The sequence below is a fragment of the Nicotiana sylvestris genome, chromosome 3 (genome assembly GCF_000393655.2).
Source record: "Nicotiana sylvestris chromosome 3, ASM39365v2, whole genome shotgun sequence".
In the NCBI taxonomy this organism is placed as follows: Eukaryota; Viridiplantae; Streptophyta; class Magnoliopsida; order Solanales; family Solanaceae; genus Nicotiana; species Nicotiana sylvestris.
Genome location: NC_091059.1, coordinates 155,166,872 through 155,182,416, shown reverse-complemented (window position 1 = coordinate 155,182,416; position 15,545 = coordinate 155,166,872). Strand labels below are relative to the sequence as shown.

The following is a 15,545-nucleotide window of genomic DNA, read 5'->3' as shown; positions in this document are numbered from 1 at the left end:
GGATCTCGATACGAAGGGTCTCTAACCTCGATTACAATCTCTTGCATTTGTGCCCTTCTTCCGTTTTCTCACCGGAAAGTCGTGGTAGATATTACCCCCGATTTTACCCTACATAGAGAGTCCCTTTGTTTTTCGAAGAGTAGATTTACCGAAACGATGGGAAGCGATAGATGAACCCCTAGGAACGGGGGTAACGATGGATCGAAAGTGCAACAGAGGGTATAAATAATTCTTTTTTGCATAGTAAAGGGGTATTTTGACCCCTTTTCCCGTATTATAACCCTTCGTAACATGAGCATAAAGCAAAAACCTTTCTTCCTTACAATAATTTAGTGGGCGTTTGGGCATAAGAATTGTAAAATTGTAAAAAAAAGTGAATTTTTTTTCAAGTGAAAATACTATTTGAAAATTAGAGTTGTGTTTGGACATGAATATAATCTTGGGTTGTTTTTGAATTTTTTTGAGTGGTCTGAATGAAAATTTTGAAAACAGTTTTTTGGAGTTTTTTAAATTTTCAAAAATTACAAAATTTATCTTCAAGTGAAAATTAAAAATTTTATGGTCAAATAGTGATTTCGGAAAAAAAAAATGAAAAAATTCTTATGTCCAAACGTCTTTCTTCGAGTAAATAAGGAAGCGAAAACTTCCCTTCGTTACAATAATCTATTTCTTTGAGCAAATAATGGAGATGGAAAAAGGAAAATACCTTTTTGATTGCCTTAACCAAATTACCTTTTTGGATTCTTTGTGCGAAGAAGAAAAAGATACCTTCAGTTTGGGAGTACAATTTGGGGAAAAGCCACAAAATCTCGTTAACGTCGAAATGAAAATAGCGTGTCCATTTTCCAAGTCTCCCTCTCGCACGTCACACGTACGCTGACGTTTTGAAGTAACCTTTTCTCCCAAAACCCACTGCCTTTCGCTATCTTATAGCACAAACAACTCCCCTTATTTTCCTTCTATACTATACATCCGCTCAATTACCACTTCACCTTTACAAACTTCTACAAATATATTTACTTCAAACAACTGAGTAGTCCTATTGTTTCTGATTCGATGTCGGTGAGTAGTTCATCATCTCTTGTTTTTTGCTTCTTTTTCTTTTTTTGTTGTTGCGAATCAATTTGATCTATTTGGAATCTATGAATTATTGTTCTATTGGATCCAATTACTTTCGGTTGAGTTCAATTTATCGAGTTATTGGTACAATCGTTCTCGGGTAAATGCCCTAGATTTTGCTTCTTTTAATGAAGTTTATAGTTTACCTAGTTCCTGGATTTGTTAGATAAACCTGTTAGAAAGTGTGTATGATAATGTAGTGCTCCTTATTGTCTTTGGGCGATTAACTAATGGTGGCAACTGAAGTGCCTAATTCATTTGTGAGTGGCTTTTGATGTTACAAAATGTACTTTTAGGAATTACATTAGAAAGTTCGATTAAAATTCTTTTGACAAATTCCAGATCATTAGATCTGATTTGCCATAGGAGATGTGATTGGATGATATTGATAAGTGAAAAACAATAAAGTCCTTTATTTGACTTGAGTCGACTTGGGCACCAAATGTCTTTGGGATGAATTCTGAGCTTCGAATGTATGTTTTTCTCCTCGAATTTTGTGCTTTTAGTAAGTTATGATGATCCGCGTGGCCTCAATGTTTAATACGTAGTACTGTAATTGCTTCTTTAAAATGATTAGTGCCCAAATAAATTCATTTTCTACAAGGAAGACTATATCTAGGACCAAATGATGAAATTTTAATGTTTCATGAGAAGAGGAAACTTCAAAATCCTGTTTTGTAGTAGATTTTGGTAATATGTGGTAATGTTTTGTATTAGAATTTTTTTCATCATCAGAAAAAGATACTATGTGGTAATGTCCATTGTACACTTATGATTTTAAGAAGCTTTCGCGTAAAGTCATCCATGCCTCAAGTGTTGCTCCTCCGTATCAGTAAATCTACATGTGAGAAAATTCTTGCATAATGTTGGACAACTTGCAGTATGCTCCACTAACCTTTCCTAAAGAAAGAAGAACGAAAGACCATTAAACAAGATGCATGGCTTTTTACCCTGTGTTGTCTAGGCTTGCTAATCCTTTCTAGTTGTTTATCATAATAGGTTAGAACAGTGAAAGTGAGCAATGTCTCTCTTGGTGCGTCGGAGCAAGATATCAAGGAGTTCTTCTCATTCTCTGGGGATATTGAGTATGTTGAGATGATAAGGTTAGTGTTGGTAACACAAAGTATTGTCATTCCTCTTCTCCTCTATTTGTTTCCGTCTAGGCGTAGCTTGAAATCAGAGATACAATCTGCCTATCGAGAATTTAAAAGCTAATATGATATGAGCTTCTTGTTGGTTTCTTTTATGGCTTTATGCACGTTTCTTTTATTGCTGTCGTAGTGAGAATGAGCGATCTCAAATTGCATATGTCACATTCAAGGATCCCCAGGGTGCAGAAACTGCAGTTCTTCTTTCTGTAAGTTTACTTTTCTTATCCTCTGGAGTCCTATGTAAAATCTTTACTGTGTAAGTATAATAATTTCCACTAATTCAAGTGGTTTAGATTTGATGTTGAAAATGCTTGTAAGTTTCTTAAGGAATGATTGATTTTAGTAGGAGTGTGCATTCGAATCGGTTTATCGATAAATCAAATCGATTATTTGTTATCGGTTTATCGATTTATCGATTTCGATTTCGAAATTTTCCTTATCGAGATATCGATTTCGATTTCGATTTCGATTTTGTCCTCTTCGGTTATCGGTTTATCGATAAACTGATAAGATATACTAAAAAGACAAAAAAAAAAAACAATTGTTATACCGTTGGAGTGTTGGTGGCATACATTTGATCCCTTACTTTAGTTTCGTTGCATGTGCTTGTTGACATAATTTTTATGTTATAAACGGTGTTCGTCTTATTTTAGCTTCTTTTTGTCCATATTAATTAGGCGTGTTTATAGCGATATACGTTCCGTGGAATCCCGCAAGTTTTCTTATTGGTGTAATCGATAACCGAATCGATAAGCCCCAAAAATTGATAAATCGAAATCAAAACCTTATTTAAACGATAACGATAAGCATATGTACAAATCGATAATCGATAAGTAATTATCGATAAGGGTCAAAATCGAATCGATAAATCGGATGCACCCCCCTAGATTTTAGGGCAGTTAGAAATCGGATTTTTTTCATTTTTGGCCCGTCGGCCGAAATTAATTACTGGTGCTAGCCAACAAATACAATCATATACACTGATTATGTGTGTGTGTGTATATATATATTCATACTTAATATACACAAAACATATACATTTGAAAGCTATTATTTTGGAGGGTGGCCTAATAAGGTAATTATCCCTAAAAAATATATTGTCATTTGAATTTCATTGTGTCATTGAGTACATGTCCGTAAAAGCTAATGAGTTGCTGATTCAATTATTCTGTAAACATCTTTATCAGAAGTGATATTTTTTGTTTATTTATAATTTATTTGACATATCCTCCTATTTGTCTATGTGGTTTGTTGTTCATCGAATGAGGTGATGATGAACAAATTGTGGTTCCTGTTAGGAAACTGTTGTGACAGGTGCTTCAGGAGGTTGGTGGTTTCAGTTCTCTTTTGAGGCTTATATGTAGTATCTGGAACTTTTGGCTTTTATTATTTGTGCTTTTGGTCCATCGGTGGTGTTCTATTTCAATTTTTTCACTGCTGCTATAATTGTCATTCATACCAAGGATAGGGTTGCCTGTTGATCAATATTAGAGGTGTTCCTGCACAGTGCATTGCTGGTAATAAATTTTTTTTGCCCTATAATACCTGTTGTGCTCTCTCTTTCTATAGCTAAAGTAAATTCTTTTGAAGCTGCTGCTTTAAACTTGTAAGCCCATTTTTACTCTAGATACCATCAAACCATCTACCACATTGCCAGTGGGCATTTCCTCCGCATTTCATCTTATTATCTTTGAGCCTTTGCATCAGTAGAAAGTCATAGAAGTTCAAAAGAGGCACTGATGGACTAAAATGGGTTGATTGATGTTGTGTTCCATGATACAGGCAATTTTTTGATTGTTGCACTTTCAAAATGCATGAGCACGATGACAATTTGCTTTTCTTCTGAGGGGGTAGTGGAAGGGAGGGGGGCGTGAAGTTTTTGCCCAAAATTTTTCTCCTTAGCTGTCAGTGTTTCATTATTTTATCACCCTCCTCTTCTTTTGTTCCTTTATGTGCTCTTGAAGGCAAAGGGGAAGAAGATATGAATGACCCCCTCCTGCTCCCTTGAAAAAGTTTCATTGGCGTTACCCTAAGCAGCATAATTGGTAACAACTAGTCCAAAATTTTTGAGTTGTTGAAAGTCTTGAATCTCACCAGATATGCCAGAGAATTGTTCTGCATTTAAAGAGGAAGAATCTTTGAGATCAACCCTACGCACATTTGATGCATATGTGGTCTTTTCCTTCTGCCATTTGATGGCATTTGAGTAAATTGCTTCAAGAGATAGTCTAGGGAGGAAATTGTAGTTAAGAGACTACGCAGCATAGTAGAGATACAGATTAACTGCAATTTAGTAAATTGCAATTGGCTGTTGAGTAGCTTGCTATAATGCTTGATTTGAAGGATGAAGGATTAGCTTCCATATTTTCTCTTTTTTTTTTTTTTTAACTGCTGCTTGTTTGTTGTTAACAGGGAGCCACAATTGTTGATCAGTCTGTCATAGTAGCCCTGGAACCTGACTACGAGCTGCCTCCTACAGCTCCAGTGCCAATCAAGGTCTGTATAATTTATGTTGACATTCTGGTCTTATCTACTGTCTGGTAGTCACTAGCTAGTGTATACCTCCTATATATATGCAGGCAACTGAGAGGGCTAATGCAGCTGGTGGTGGATCTGCTATTCAAAAGGCAGAAGATGTTGTGAGCAGCATGTTGGCAAAGGGCTTCATCTTGGGCAAGGATGCAGTTAACAAAGCAAAGACATTTGATGAGAAACACCAGCTCATATCCACTGCATCAGCCAAAGTTGCTTCACTAGACCAAAAAATTGGACTTAGTGAGAAAATCAATATGGGAACAACTATTGTGAATGACAAAGTGAAAGAAATGGACCAGAAGTTCCAAGTTACTGAAAAGACAAAATCAGCTTTTGCAGCTGCTGAGCAGACAGTTAGCACTGCTGGATCAGCCATCATGAAGAACAGATATGTTTTGACAGGGGCATCTTGGGTTACTGGTGCTTTCAATAAGGTCACCAAGGCTGCAGGGGAAGTGGGCCAGAAGACGAAGGAAAAGATGGCAGAAGAAGAACAGGGAAGAAGTTCAGCTGCAGGTTACGTGCCTATACATGCTTTCTCGGAGTCCCCAAAAGCTTCCAAAACCGAGGAACCTGCCAAGCCCTCTTCACCTAAGGGCCTAATCCTCTAGCTTGTGCAAAAATATTTCAAAACTATTGTTCAATTCCGCTTGTCTGATCTTTTAGCTGTCATTGTGTTGTGGTTAGACTTAGATATGCTAGTTATACATAAAATGTCCTGTACGATTGTTGATACATGGAACGATAGTTGCTGGACTATTAAATTCCTGTCGAAGTCTGTTCTTTGTCAAACGTAAGATTCTCATTTGCTTTTGGTTGGTAATTTGGATTTCCAAAAGTAGGAAGCTACCCGAGGTTGTACTTCAACAATTTTACGCAGGTATGAGCTTTGACCTGATTAGTTTGGTTGTACGTCCCTGTTGTGCAAACAGCTGGAGATCCTGTGGCGGATGAAGAAAATTTGTTGCAGAAAGAAGAAAGGGATCAGAGGTGCCCTACGATCATCATTGTTTGCATCAATACCTTTTTGGAAAATATTTTGAGTACAAGTTTTGAAAACATGTTTGGGGACTGTGGTTTGAAAAAATGTTTTTGAACTTAAAGAAATATGTTTGGATTTACAGAGGAGCAATGGGGGTTTTGGCTAGGCTTTGAGGATGTGAAATGTTTTCCAAAGACTAATATTTTCTGCTTGCTGGATAAGTTTTCCGAGCCTTACATACAAGGACTGCAGAAAACAGGAAAATTTCTGTTGCAGAATCTATTCAAGTTAGTCGGAGATCTCTGTTTCTTCCTTCTAAATGCATCTCATTTCTGTAATGATGTGTTTTTGCAACAAAAACTTACCTAACATAGAAGAAACAGAACTAAAACAAAGATATCTGCAAAATTGGAAAAGCCAAGTTGAACTATGAACGCATTTTGAAACACTCCCATCTATTTCCACCAGATAGATTCTTTGATTGATATCGGTGGTAATCTATAGACCATCCAAAAACAGCAAGGGATATCCATTTTCCAATGCCATTTCAATTGTCAAAAAGATGCTTTATTTGCTGCTATGTACGAAAGACTTAAACAGGCACTAGAACTATAGGCGCCTAAAATTAATCAAAAGATTGTCATCAGAATGAAAACTATCAAAATAGTACAAACCAGAAAGAAAATGCGTTTCATGTCCATGAATTGTCAAACGCAGCGGAAGTCATAGCCTGAGCAAACTCCTCAAAGCTAATACAACCATCACCATCTCTATCAGCTTCCTTAATCATCCCTGTTAGCTCCTCTTGTGTAAGCGCATGTCCTAATTTTGCCATCGAATGTGCCAACTCCGCCGCGGTTATCAAACCATTGCCGTCCCTATCAAACATCTGAAAAATCTTCTTCAGTTGTTCCTCCGAGTACGGACATTTCGCTGGTATGAGCTCCGGCGCTACCAAAGCTACAAATTCCGAGAACTCGATCAAACCATTGCTGTTCCTGTCCGCCTTTTGGATTAAATCCTCCAATTGATCATTACTCGGCTTTAATCCTAAGGATCGGAGTAATGATCCGAGTTCAAGTTGCGTTAAGCTTCCGTCGTTATTCCGATCAAATGACCGGAAAATCTCACGAAGCTCCGCAATTTGCTCATCGTCTAGCTTCTGCGGCGCATCTCCGCTCATGATCTCTAATCTAAAAGTAGAATTTCTCTCCTATTCAACAATAAGAATCGCTTTTTGATTATGGAGCCTTTCAAATCGTGACACCAAAATGAATACACAAAGTAAATAATCGTAATATTCAAATTGCTTTGAGAATTGGTAAAGAGCATAAACCTCTGCTAAAATTATTCAGAAACTTTGGGGGAACTATGAGGAAAAATCGGATCTGGGAATTGATCAAATCAGCGTGCATATGAGGACGAAGAGCGTAACAGAAGGAAAACCTAAACCGTAGTTTAACGCGTGTATATTTTATTTCCTTTTCAAATTTTATTTTATTTTTAATGGAAATCAATCAGTTTGGGTTTCATCCAGGCCGTCACTCTCTAGTCTCTGCTTTTGATCATAATTGGGAGTTTCAGATAAGGAAAGAGAAACCGTCAACTCATCCCCGGCTTCTGTTTTCAAATTTAAAAAGGCCGTTGCGCATATCACTCCTCACCCGCCGGCCGCCACCGATACTTTTTCTCCTTTTTCTTTTTATAAAATGAAATTTTCCTTTCAACATAGAACTTTTGCTCTTCTTTTAATTTACTGTAAAGCAGGTCTCTTTCCTTAATTCTATCTGCTAAGTAAGGATCATTACTCCGATGGTAAGCAACCTCCGCTTCCAACCAAGAGGTTGTGAGTTCGAGTCTCCCAAGAGCAAGGTGGGAAGTTCTTGGAGGGAAGGATGCCGGGGGTCTATTTGGAAACAGCCTCTCTACCCCAGGGTAAGGGTAAGGTCTGCGTACACACTACCCTCCCCAGACCCCACTAAGTGGGATTATACTGGGTTGTTGTTGTTGTTGTTGTTGTTGTTGTATCTGCTAACTACACCCCTGTGTTTGTCTCTATTAACTTTTGGTATTAGTTTATTTTTAGAGTTGTTGGTGTTCGAGATGATCATACTTTGTTGACTAAGTAGCTCGAAGAGGTAGAATATTCGTCTCCTAAACAAGAGATTTTTTTTGGTCAAGTGCTTCTATGTGGTTTCTATTCTGAGAGTATTGCCTAACAACTTGTTTGGATGGTTGTTACAAATTGTATTGTATCGTATTCGTTAATTCTTCGTTATGCAACGATGAAAAGTGCCACGTTATGTAATGATAGATTTGGTGTAGTAACGTCGTTACCTTACTTTTTCAGAAGGTAGCCCATAACTATCCTCTGAACTCTAATAACGAAGTCACCATGTTCAACTGGCTGTCACAAAAGTCCTTTAACAACCTTATCATTGTTTGAGCAAATAATAGCTAAACCAATTTATAATGAATTAAAGGGGTGAATCTTAGTTGAACTTAATAAATTCTAGACCAGATAAAATAGAATACTTATGAAACGAGTAGTGTTCAGGTGCATTAAATAACAGATTCGATACACTATGATTGACAATAAATATGGTGGTGTAAATATGCAATAAATGTAAGCAATGACAATAAATGTGATGAAAAGGGATCTGTCACCCAACTATCATATGATTGGGAAGTCCCTTTTCTCTGTCTGCGACGTGGAAAAGTATGAAGTTGGGATGGGTATGGAATCTCTAGATTTATGCATCAAGATGGAACAACGTGTGCTTCAATAATATTACCAACAAATAAGACAACTTTTGGATATTCTCTTTTGTCAACTCTTACAATGTATTTTCTTTCTCAAAGTTCCGAAGAAGATCCTCTTTTGTTCCCTATCTCTTCCTATTTATAAGGGATATTCCCCAAAAACCCTAAAAGGTACAGCATAAAGAATATCCCAAAGGAATATTCTTTATGCCCACTTATGAACCTATGCTCCCGTTACTTTCTCATCTCGGTTGCTCGCTTTTGACATCAGCCTTCGTGAGAATCAACCTTCAATCGTTATATCATGGTCGACCCCGTCCCTTGTCTTGCGTGTCCGTTACCGTGGTCACCAAATTTGGTCCTACAATTAGTCCCTCCACTTGTTGAGGTCGTGACCCTGCACGTCATCGATAAGTGGACATTATTTTGCTTTCATCTCGGGAGAATTTGGCTATTGAATCAAGCCGGGTCGACCAAGATCGAGAGAACGACACAACCTGCGAAGCCATGATTGATATGGTTACCCTAGGATGACATCACAGCTACGCGCGTCATTATTACACATCTTCCCGAGATAGCGTCTGCGTGCATGTCGCTTTGGTTTTAGTGTCATTGACAATCCTTCACTTCAATTCTCGCGCCATCCAACCTTAAAATAGATGAGGGTTTCGTTTTTTCCGAAGTTTCCACCATTCCCCTCCTTACAGGAACAATATTTTCCTTCGATCTTCTTTGTCGGTTCCTGTTATTAGCTTTGTTTTTACGATTCAGTTTCTTTCCTTCTTACTTAGTCATCACCTATTTCTTTAGGTTCAGTAGCACACTCGTTGAGATGTCACAAATCCTTCACATTCATGACGAAGTTTCCGATGCCAAAGCATTGTCGGTGGCTCCTCCTTCCGGTGGTGAGGATCTCGTGGCTGAAGAGGGTGAGAGTTTTCCTATCGTAGAGGAGATAATTCACAAAAAACCATTATCCAGAAGCGATTTCCACAAGGAACCTGCACCTGCTCCCGTTCCGGTGATCTCTGAGATCGGGTTGTCTCACATAGCTGAACTCCGATCTACATAACATATCCCTTCTCATGTCGAGATGGTTCCAGCTGGTGGCGACATCGTAGAGGTCCATCAACTTGGGTACTATGCCTTTTATGTTTACACTTTCTTAATTGGTTATACTCTCCTTCTTCTTACGTTGGCAGAGGAATTCTGCCAATTTTATAACATCTGCCCGGCGCAGCTGTCTCCATATTTGTATAAAGCTTTCCTGATGCTAACAAAGTATGCAGAGTTGGCTGGTTGCGAGGTCAATGTCCACCACCTATTACACTTGTTTTCACCTAGTTTTTACAGAGGCACTATGATACACCTGCGGCATTGCGGGACCAGAAGGTTGATAGTTGGAATGGATGATAGGACAAATCGGAAGTTTTGGCACAAGTACTTCTTTATCAAAACCGAGCCTTGGTGTCGGACCCTGCTGGATTTCCCGAGTAGTGGAATCATAATCGTAGGTGTTGATGGCATACACTTGTTATCTTCTTTCGTCCCTTTTGATTTTCATTCATTTGTGGTTTCTTTGTGTTATTTTTTAGCTGAGAGGCGTGCACCCTTTCCCGTCATCGGCATTGAAGACTGGGTGGCTCGCGTGTTACCTCGCATGGCTGGTATTCGAGATTGAGCGGTCTTCTACAAACGTTTTGGACCGAAGGTCCCATCTAGTAAGTGTTACTTTTGTTTCGGCTTTTTGTTGTTTGCCATTATTTATTGATATGACCTCTTTGAGGTGACAGGTCGACGGGATTCCAAAAAGAAAGCTCCAGTGCCGGCATTGGCCAGGCCATTGCATCGGCAGGGATACAATTTACTTTGGCTGAGTCCGCTCGCGGAGGTCGTACTCAAACTTTGTCAATTAGGGACCCCTCTCCTCGGAATATTTTTGTACATGATAAGATCTCTTCCCTGCCTATCTACCACATTGTATATGAGTCCTCTAAAGTAGAGGAGTCGCCATCGAGAAACAGGAAGAGGATGGAACTCGGAAAGACCATCACCGCTAGCGTCGAAAAGAAAAAGGTTGTTGCCTCGAGAGCAACGTCCTCACCTATGCCAGACATAGGGGCCATTTTTATGGCGGATGCTATTATGGCTAGGAGGTCCCCTAGGGCATATGGGGTATACCAAGGCGGGGAGCCTGCATGGGCCGTTGAAGGTGGTGCATCATCGACGATCGTAGGAGATGGAGCGGTGCTCGTAGAGGACGATAGTTCAGGCTCGGACATCGATCCCGAAGAGGTGCGTGCCTTTTTGGAGAGAAATACCCACGTGGAAGTGAGGACGAAGGGTCCTAACCGACACGTAATCATTCCTGCAGGTTACGATATTTTGGCGAACTCTGAGCAGTTAGTGTCATCCTTCGCTCCCTTGTGCGCCGTTTTCGAGAACGCGACGCTTCAGGCGATGAGTGATGCAAAGCTATCGCGGAGTATTTTCGACATGGCTTTGCGAGTAAGTGTTTTTTATTTTCCTGTTAAGATTTGTTTCGCATGCGTAATCTGCTTATGCTGACTTTCTTTCTTCTACATGTCAGACTCTCATTATGGAGATCGAGCGCGACCGGAGGGATGAGTGGAGGACGACCATTTTTAAGAAGGTGACCTCCAAGTACAAAGAGTACCGTACCAAGCACAATGCGTTGGCCAATGTCTTTACTTAAGTTAGCGAGTTTCAGCTATTTTGCGATAGGCTTAAACAGAAAGAGGAAAAGTTGGCGCATAAAGTTGAAGAGCTGAAGGAGTGGGGTGATGAGCTGATGAAGGCCATAGGTAAATGCAACGAGCTTGAGGCGGCTCTTACGGCCAAGGATGATGAGCTCGAGGTGAGCAAGGGGGTGATGGACGAGAATGCCGATCTTCAGGCGCATGTAGCTTCTATAACTTTTGAGCTCGGGTAGAGGGAAGTGGAGGTTGTCGATCTGTGGGGCGAGTTTAGCATTAAAGTCGATGAATTGGCTCATGCCGAAAAAGGTAGGGTGACCATCATATCTGAAGTAGTAGCCTTGGATGATGCTCTCCTTGTTTGTAGGTCTGAGCGGGATAATAAGGTGGAGACATCGACGCTCAAGGTAGCGAGGTTAGAAGAGCGGATTCAAGATCTGGAGGCAGAGTTGTCCAGATTGAATGAACAGGTTGTTGCTTTGAAGGCTGAGGAAGTGTGACGACAGTCGCAGCCATCTACGTCTCATACTTCTGTCAATCCCATTGTGCCACAAGAGTTGTATGAGATGTGGGTTCATGCTGAGGCTCAGCTTGATGTGTACAAGTCCCTGAAGGATGAGGGGAAGGTTTCCGAGGCAAAGCTCGAGGGTGTCCGTGTTAAAGCACCTGCGGCCCGTGAAGCCTGTAGTTATGATCCCGGTATGCCTGGACGGGACGATATCGATGATAATGCAGACAGGATCGCCTCCGATTCTTGGTATAACGAGGAGTATGCCGAGAGGGATAACGCGGCGTAAGGACGTTGTATTTATTTTTGTTTTGCCTTGCTATTTTTGTGAGGGTGTCTTCGGGCCCTTTGTAAAAAGTTTTGTAGTATAACAGTTGTAATGGAATGATTACATTTTTGTTGTGTATCTCTGAATTGTCATTTTTTTGTTGTGCGGTGAAGTCCTTGGCTTTTCGGTTGCTTATGTGTAATGTTTTGGCGTAGTCGATCATATATCTTAAAGTAACTTGAGAAAGGTCGAGTGTAAAGTAATTCGAGCGAGGTTGAATGTTAAGTAATTCGAGCGAGATCGAATGTTAGATGCGAAAAAAAGAGACAATGGAGAGTAAAATATTGCTTTATTTCATTCATTGGAGAATATCTTGGTGGAGAGTACAAAATGCTGCTTTATTTTATTCACTGGAGAATACTATACATTCGTTTCATACATATATTGGAGAAGTTTCCATGTATCTAGTTCCTTTATCATTCGGCCTGGAGAAGCAGTCGGCAAGCGGTGCGATGAATCATACTTGAACTTCGAGACGTCCCCTTCATCGCCTCGTTAAAAACCTCCCCGAGAAAACCCAATTGGGACAAAATCAGGGTAAGGGAAAAAAGAGTACGACTTGAGGGGCATCCTTTTTCAGAAGTTGAAGTATTTGAGGTGGGTGACATTCCAATTGTTTTGTAGTAGTTTTTATTCCATTGTTTCTAGTTGGAATGCTCCTTTGCTTGCTAGTGCCGTGATTTTGTATGGCCCGTCCCAATTGGTTCCCAGTTAGCCTTCTTTTGGGTCTTTGCTCGCTTGTGTTTTGGCCCTGAGAATGTAGTCTCTGACTTTGAGCGGTCGTATTTTGGCTTTATTGTTGTAGTACTTTTCTGCTTGTTTTTTTGGGCTACCATTCTTATGTAAGCTATGTCTCTTCGTTCTTCTTCCTCGTTGAGGTCTTGTTTCATGTTCTCGTTGTTGTTTTGTCCTCTTTCATTGGAGTATCTCAGGCTATACTCCCCGACCTCGATAGGTATCATGGCGTCAGTCCCATAGACTAGTGAATATGGCGTTTCGCCTGTGCTCGTTTTTGGCATGGTGCGGTAGGCCCATAGTACTTCTGGTAGCAATTCTGGCCATAACGCTTTGGCGTCCTCAAGCTTTTTCTTTAAGATGTTAAATATTATTTTGTTGGAGGATTCGGCTTGACCGTTCCTGGCGGGATGATATGGCGTGGAGAGTATTCGCTTGATGTTCCATTTTTCGAAGAACTCGATGGTCATTTTCCCGGTGAATTGGGGCCTATTATCACAACTAATTTCTTTAGGGATGCCAAAATGGCATATGATGTTCCTCCATATGAATGTGATGACTTCCTGATCGCGTATTTGGGTGAACGCACCTGCTTCCACCCATTTGGAAAAGTAGTTAGTTAAAGCCAAAAGAAAACGTATCTTACCTCGCCCCGCTGGGAGGGGTCCGACGATGTCCATTCCTCATTTGATGAACGGCCATGACAAAGTGACAGAGTGGAGGTGTTCGCCCGCTTGATGTATCATAGGTGCGTACTTTTGGCACTTCTCGCACCTCTTGACGTAATCTGCGACTTCCTTTTTCATAGTGGGACAGTAATATCCTGCCCGAATGAGGAATCTGACGAGGGCTCGGTTGCCTGTATGGGCACTACAGTGACCTTCGTGTACTTCTTTGAGCATGCACCTTTTCTGATTCGGCCCTAAGCATTTTGCCAAGGGTTCCCTGAACGTTCTCTTGTACAGGTCGTGATTTATGATGTTGTACCTAGCTACCTGTATTCAAAGCTTTTTGGCTTCTTTTTTGTTTTGCGGGAGTACTCCCTCCTGCAAATATGTCGTGATGCAGTTGCGCCAGTCCCAAGTGAGTGTACCTCAAGTTGGTCTATTGACGAGTGGAGGAGGGTGACCACGTCTTCTTTAGTGGTATTTTTGGTGGTTGCTGCTAATTTGGCAAGGCCATCTGCCTTGATGTTTTGCGCTCGAGGTATCTGGTCGAGTGGACATTCATCGAATTCTGGCAGTAGTTTATGAATTTCTGCCTGGTACTTTTGTAACCTCTGCTCTTTGATTTGGAAAGTCCCTGTAACTTGGTTGACAATGAGTTGTGAGTCGCATCTAAGGATGACTCGTCGTGCGCCATATTTGAGAGCTAGATTTAATCCTGCAATTACGACCTCATACACATTGTTAGTCATATCGGGGCACTGTATGGATTGGCGGATAATTTTGCCTGTTGGGACCTCAAGTAAGAGTCCTAGTCCAGATCTTGACGCGTTGGATGCGCTGTCAGTGTATAGGACCTAGGAATCGGGTTTCCCAGGCGGGGTACAGGAAGCTTCCTGCTCGACCTTGGGCATTTTTTTGGCACTGAAATCGGTGACGAAGTTGGCGAATACCTGCGATTTTATCATTGTTTGCGGTTTATATGTTATATCGTGCTCACTCAATTCTATGTCCCACTTGGCCAGTCTTCCTGACAGTTCGGGTTTATGTAGGATGCTCCGCAGGGGGGAAAGTTGTCACCACCGATATGGGATGGCACTGAAAATAGGGTCTAAGCTTTCGTGAAGCTATAACTAGTGCTAAAGCCAATTTCTCAAGGTGGGGATACCTCGTTTCGGCGTCGAACAGGGTTTTGCTAATATAATAAATTGGATATTATGTACCTTTGTTTTTGCGGACCAACATTGCGCTTACCACGACCTTTGAGACGGCCAAGTATATTAGGAGGCGTTCGCAAGGTTCTGCTTTGGCGAGCGGTGGGGGCGAAGACAAGTATGCCTTAAGTTCCCTCAAGGCATCAATGCATTCTGAATTCCGTTGGAGCCCATTTTCTTTTTTTAGCACGTTGAAGAATTTGTGGCATCTGTCGGATGATCGTTGGATGAATCTCGACGGGGCGGCTATGTGGCTAGTCAGGTTTTGCACATGTTTCTTGTTGGTTAACACTTCAGGTATCCCTTCAATGGCTTTGATTTGTTCTGGATTGACTTCGATGCCTCTTTGTGATACCAAGAAACCGAGAAATTTGCCTGAGGTTATGCCGAAGGCACATTTTTTGTGGGTTTAGTTTCATACTGTACTACCTTAATATTCCAAAGGCCTCTTTCAAGTGGTCGATGTGGTCTTCTTTCCTTTTTGATTTGACCAACACGTCGTCGATGTAGACTTCCATTGTCTTGCCGAGTTGGTCTTTGAACATCTTGGTGACCAACCTTTGGTATGTCGCCCTTACATTCTTCAACCCGAATGGCATGACTCTGTAACAGTACGTTCCCTCATGGGTGTGAGCACGTGATTTTTGCCCTATATGAATTATTCCAACAAATTCAGAACAAAATAATTTCCTTTCAGTGTTTGCAATTTTGTGAATTTTTGTGGCATTTGCTGTTAATTGTACGCATTTTGTTTGTGTGTTTTAACTAGTGAAAAATACAAAATATGTTGCATTTGCATTTAGGGTTAATTTTTACATTTTAGGATTA

At 40.6% G+C, this 15,545-nt stretch overlaps 2 protein-coding genes across 2 annotated transcripts; one reads left to right on the top strand and one right to left on the bottom strand.

Moving 5' to 3' along the window:
* The first annotated feature begins 716 nt into the window (after positions 1-716).
* Positions 717-5,597, top strand: LOC104217549 (binding partner of ACD11 1). The gene is made up of 5 exons (XM_009767826.2): positions 717-1,062; positions 2,119-2,222; positions 2,401-2,476; positions 4,683-4,766; positions 4,850-5,597. The coding sequence occupies exons 1-5, from the start codon at positions 1,057-1,059 to the stop codon at positions 5,414-5,416; spliced, it is 837 nt and encodes a 278-aa protein (XP_009766128.1). The 5' UTR covers positions 717-1,056; the 3' UTR covers positions 5,417-5,597.
* Positions 5,598-6,225: 628 nt separating this feature from the next.
* Positions 6,226-7,060, bottom strand: LOC104217547 (probable calcium-binding protein CML18). The gene has a single exon (XM_009767825.2). The coding sequence runs from the start codon at positions 6,968-6,970 to the stop codon at positions 6,479-6,481; it is 492 nt and encodes a 163-aa protein (XP_009766127.1). The 5' UTR covers positions 6,971-7,060; the 3' UTR covers positions 6,226-6,478.
* Positions 7,061-15,545: the final 8,485 nt, after the last annotated feature.

Bases quoted from the DNA above. Each gene is read 5' to 3' on its own strand.
- LOC104217549 (XM_009767826.2), top strand. The intron at 2,223-2,400 runs GTTAGTGTTGGT...TTGCTGTCGTAG, and splicing joins GAGTATGTTGAGATGATAAG to TGAGAATGAGCGATCTCAAA. The intron at 4,767-4,849 runs GTCTGTATAATT...ATATATATGCAG, and splicing joins CAGCTCCAGTGCCAATCAAG to GCAACTGAGAGGGCTAATGC.
- LOC104217547 (XM_009767825.2), bottom strand. From the start codon at position 6,970: ATGAGCGGAGATGCGCCGCAGAAGCTAGACGATGAGCAAATTGCGGAG.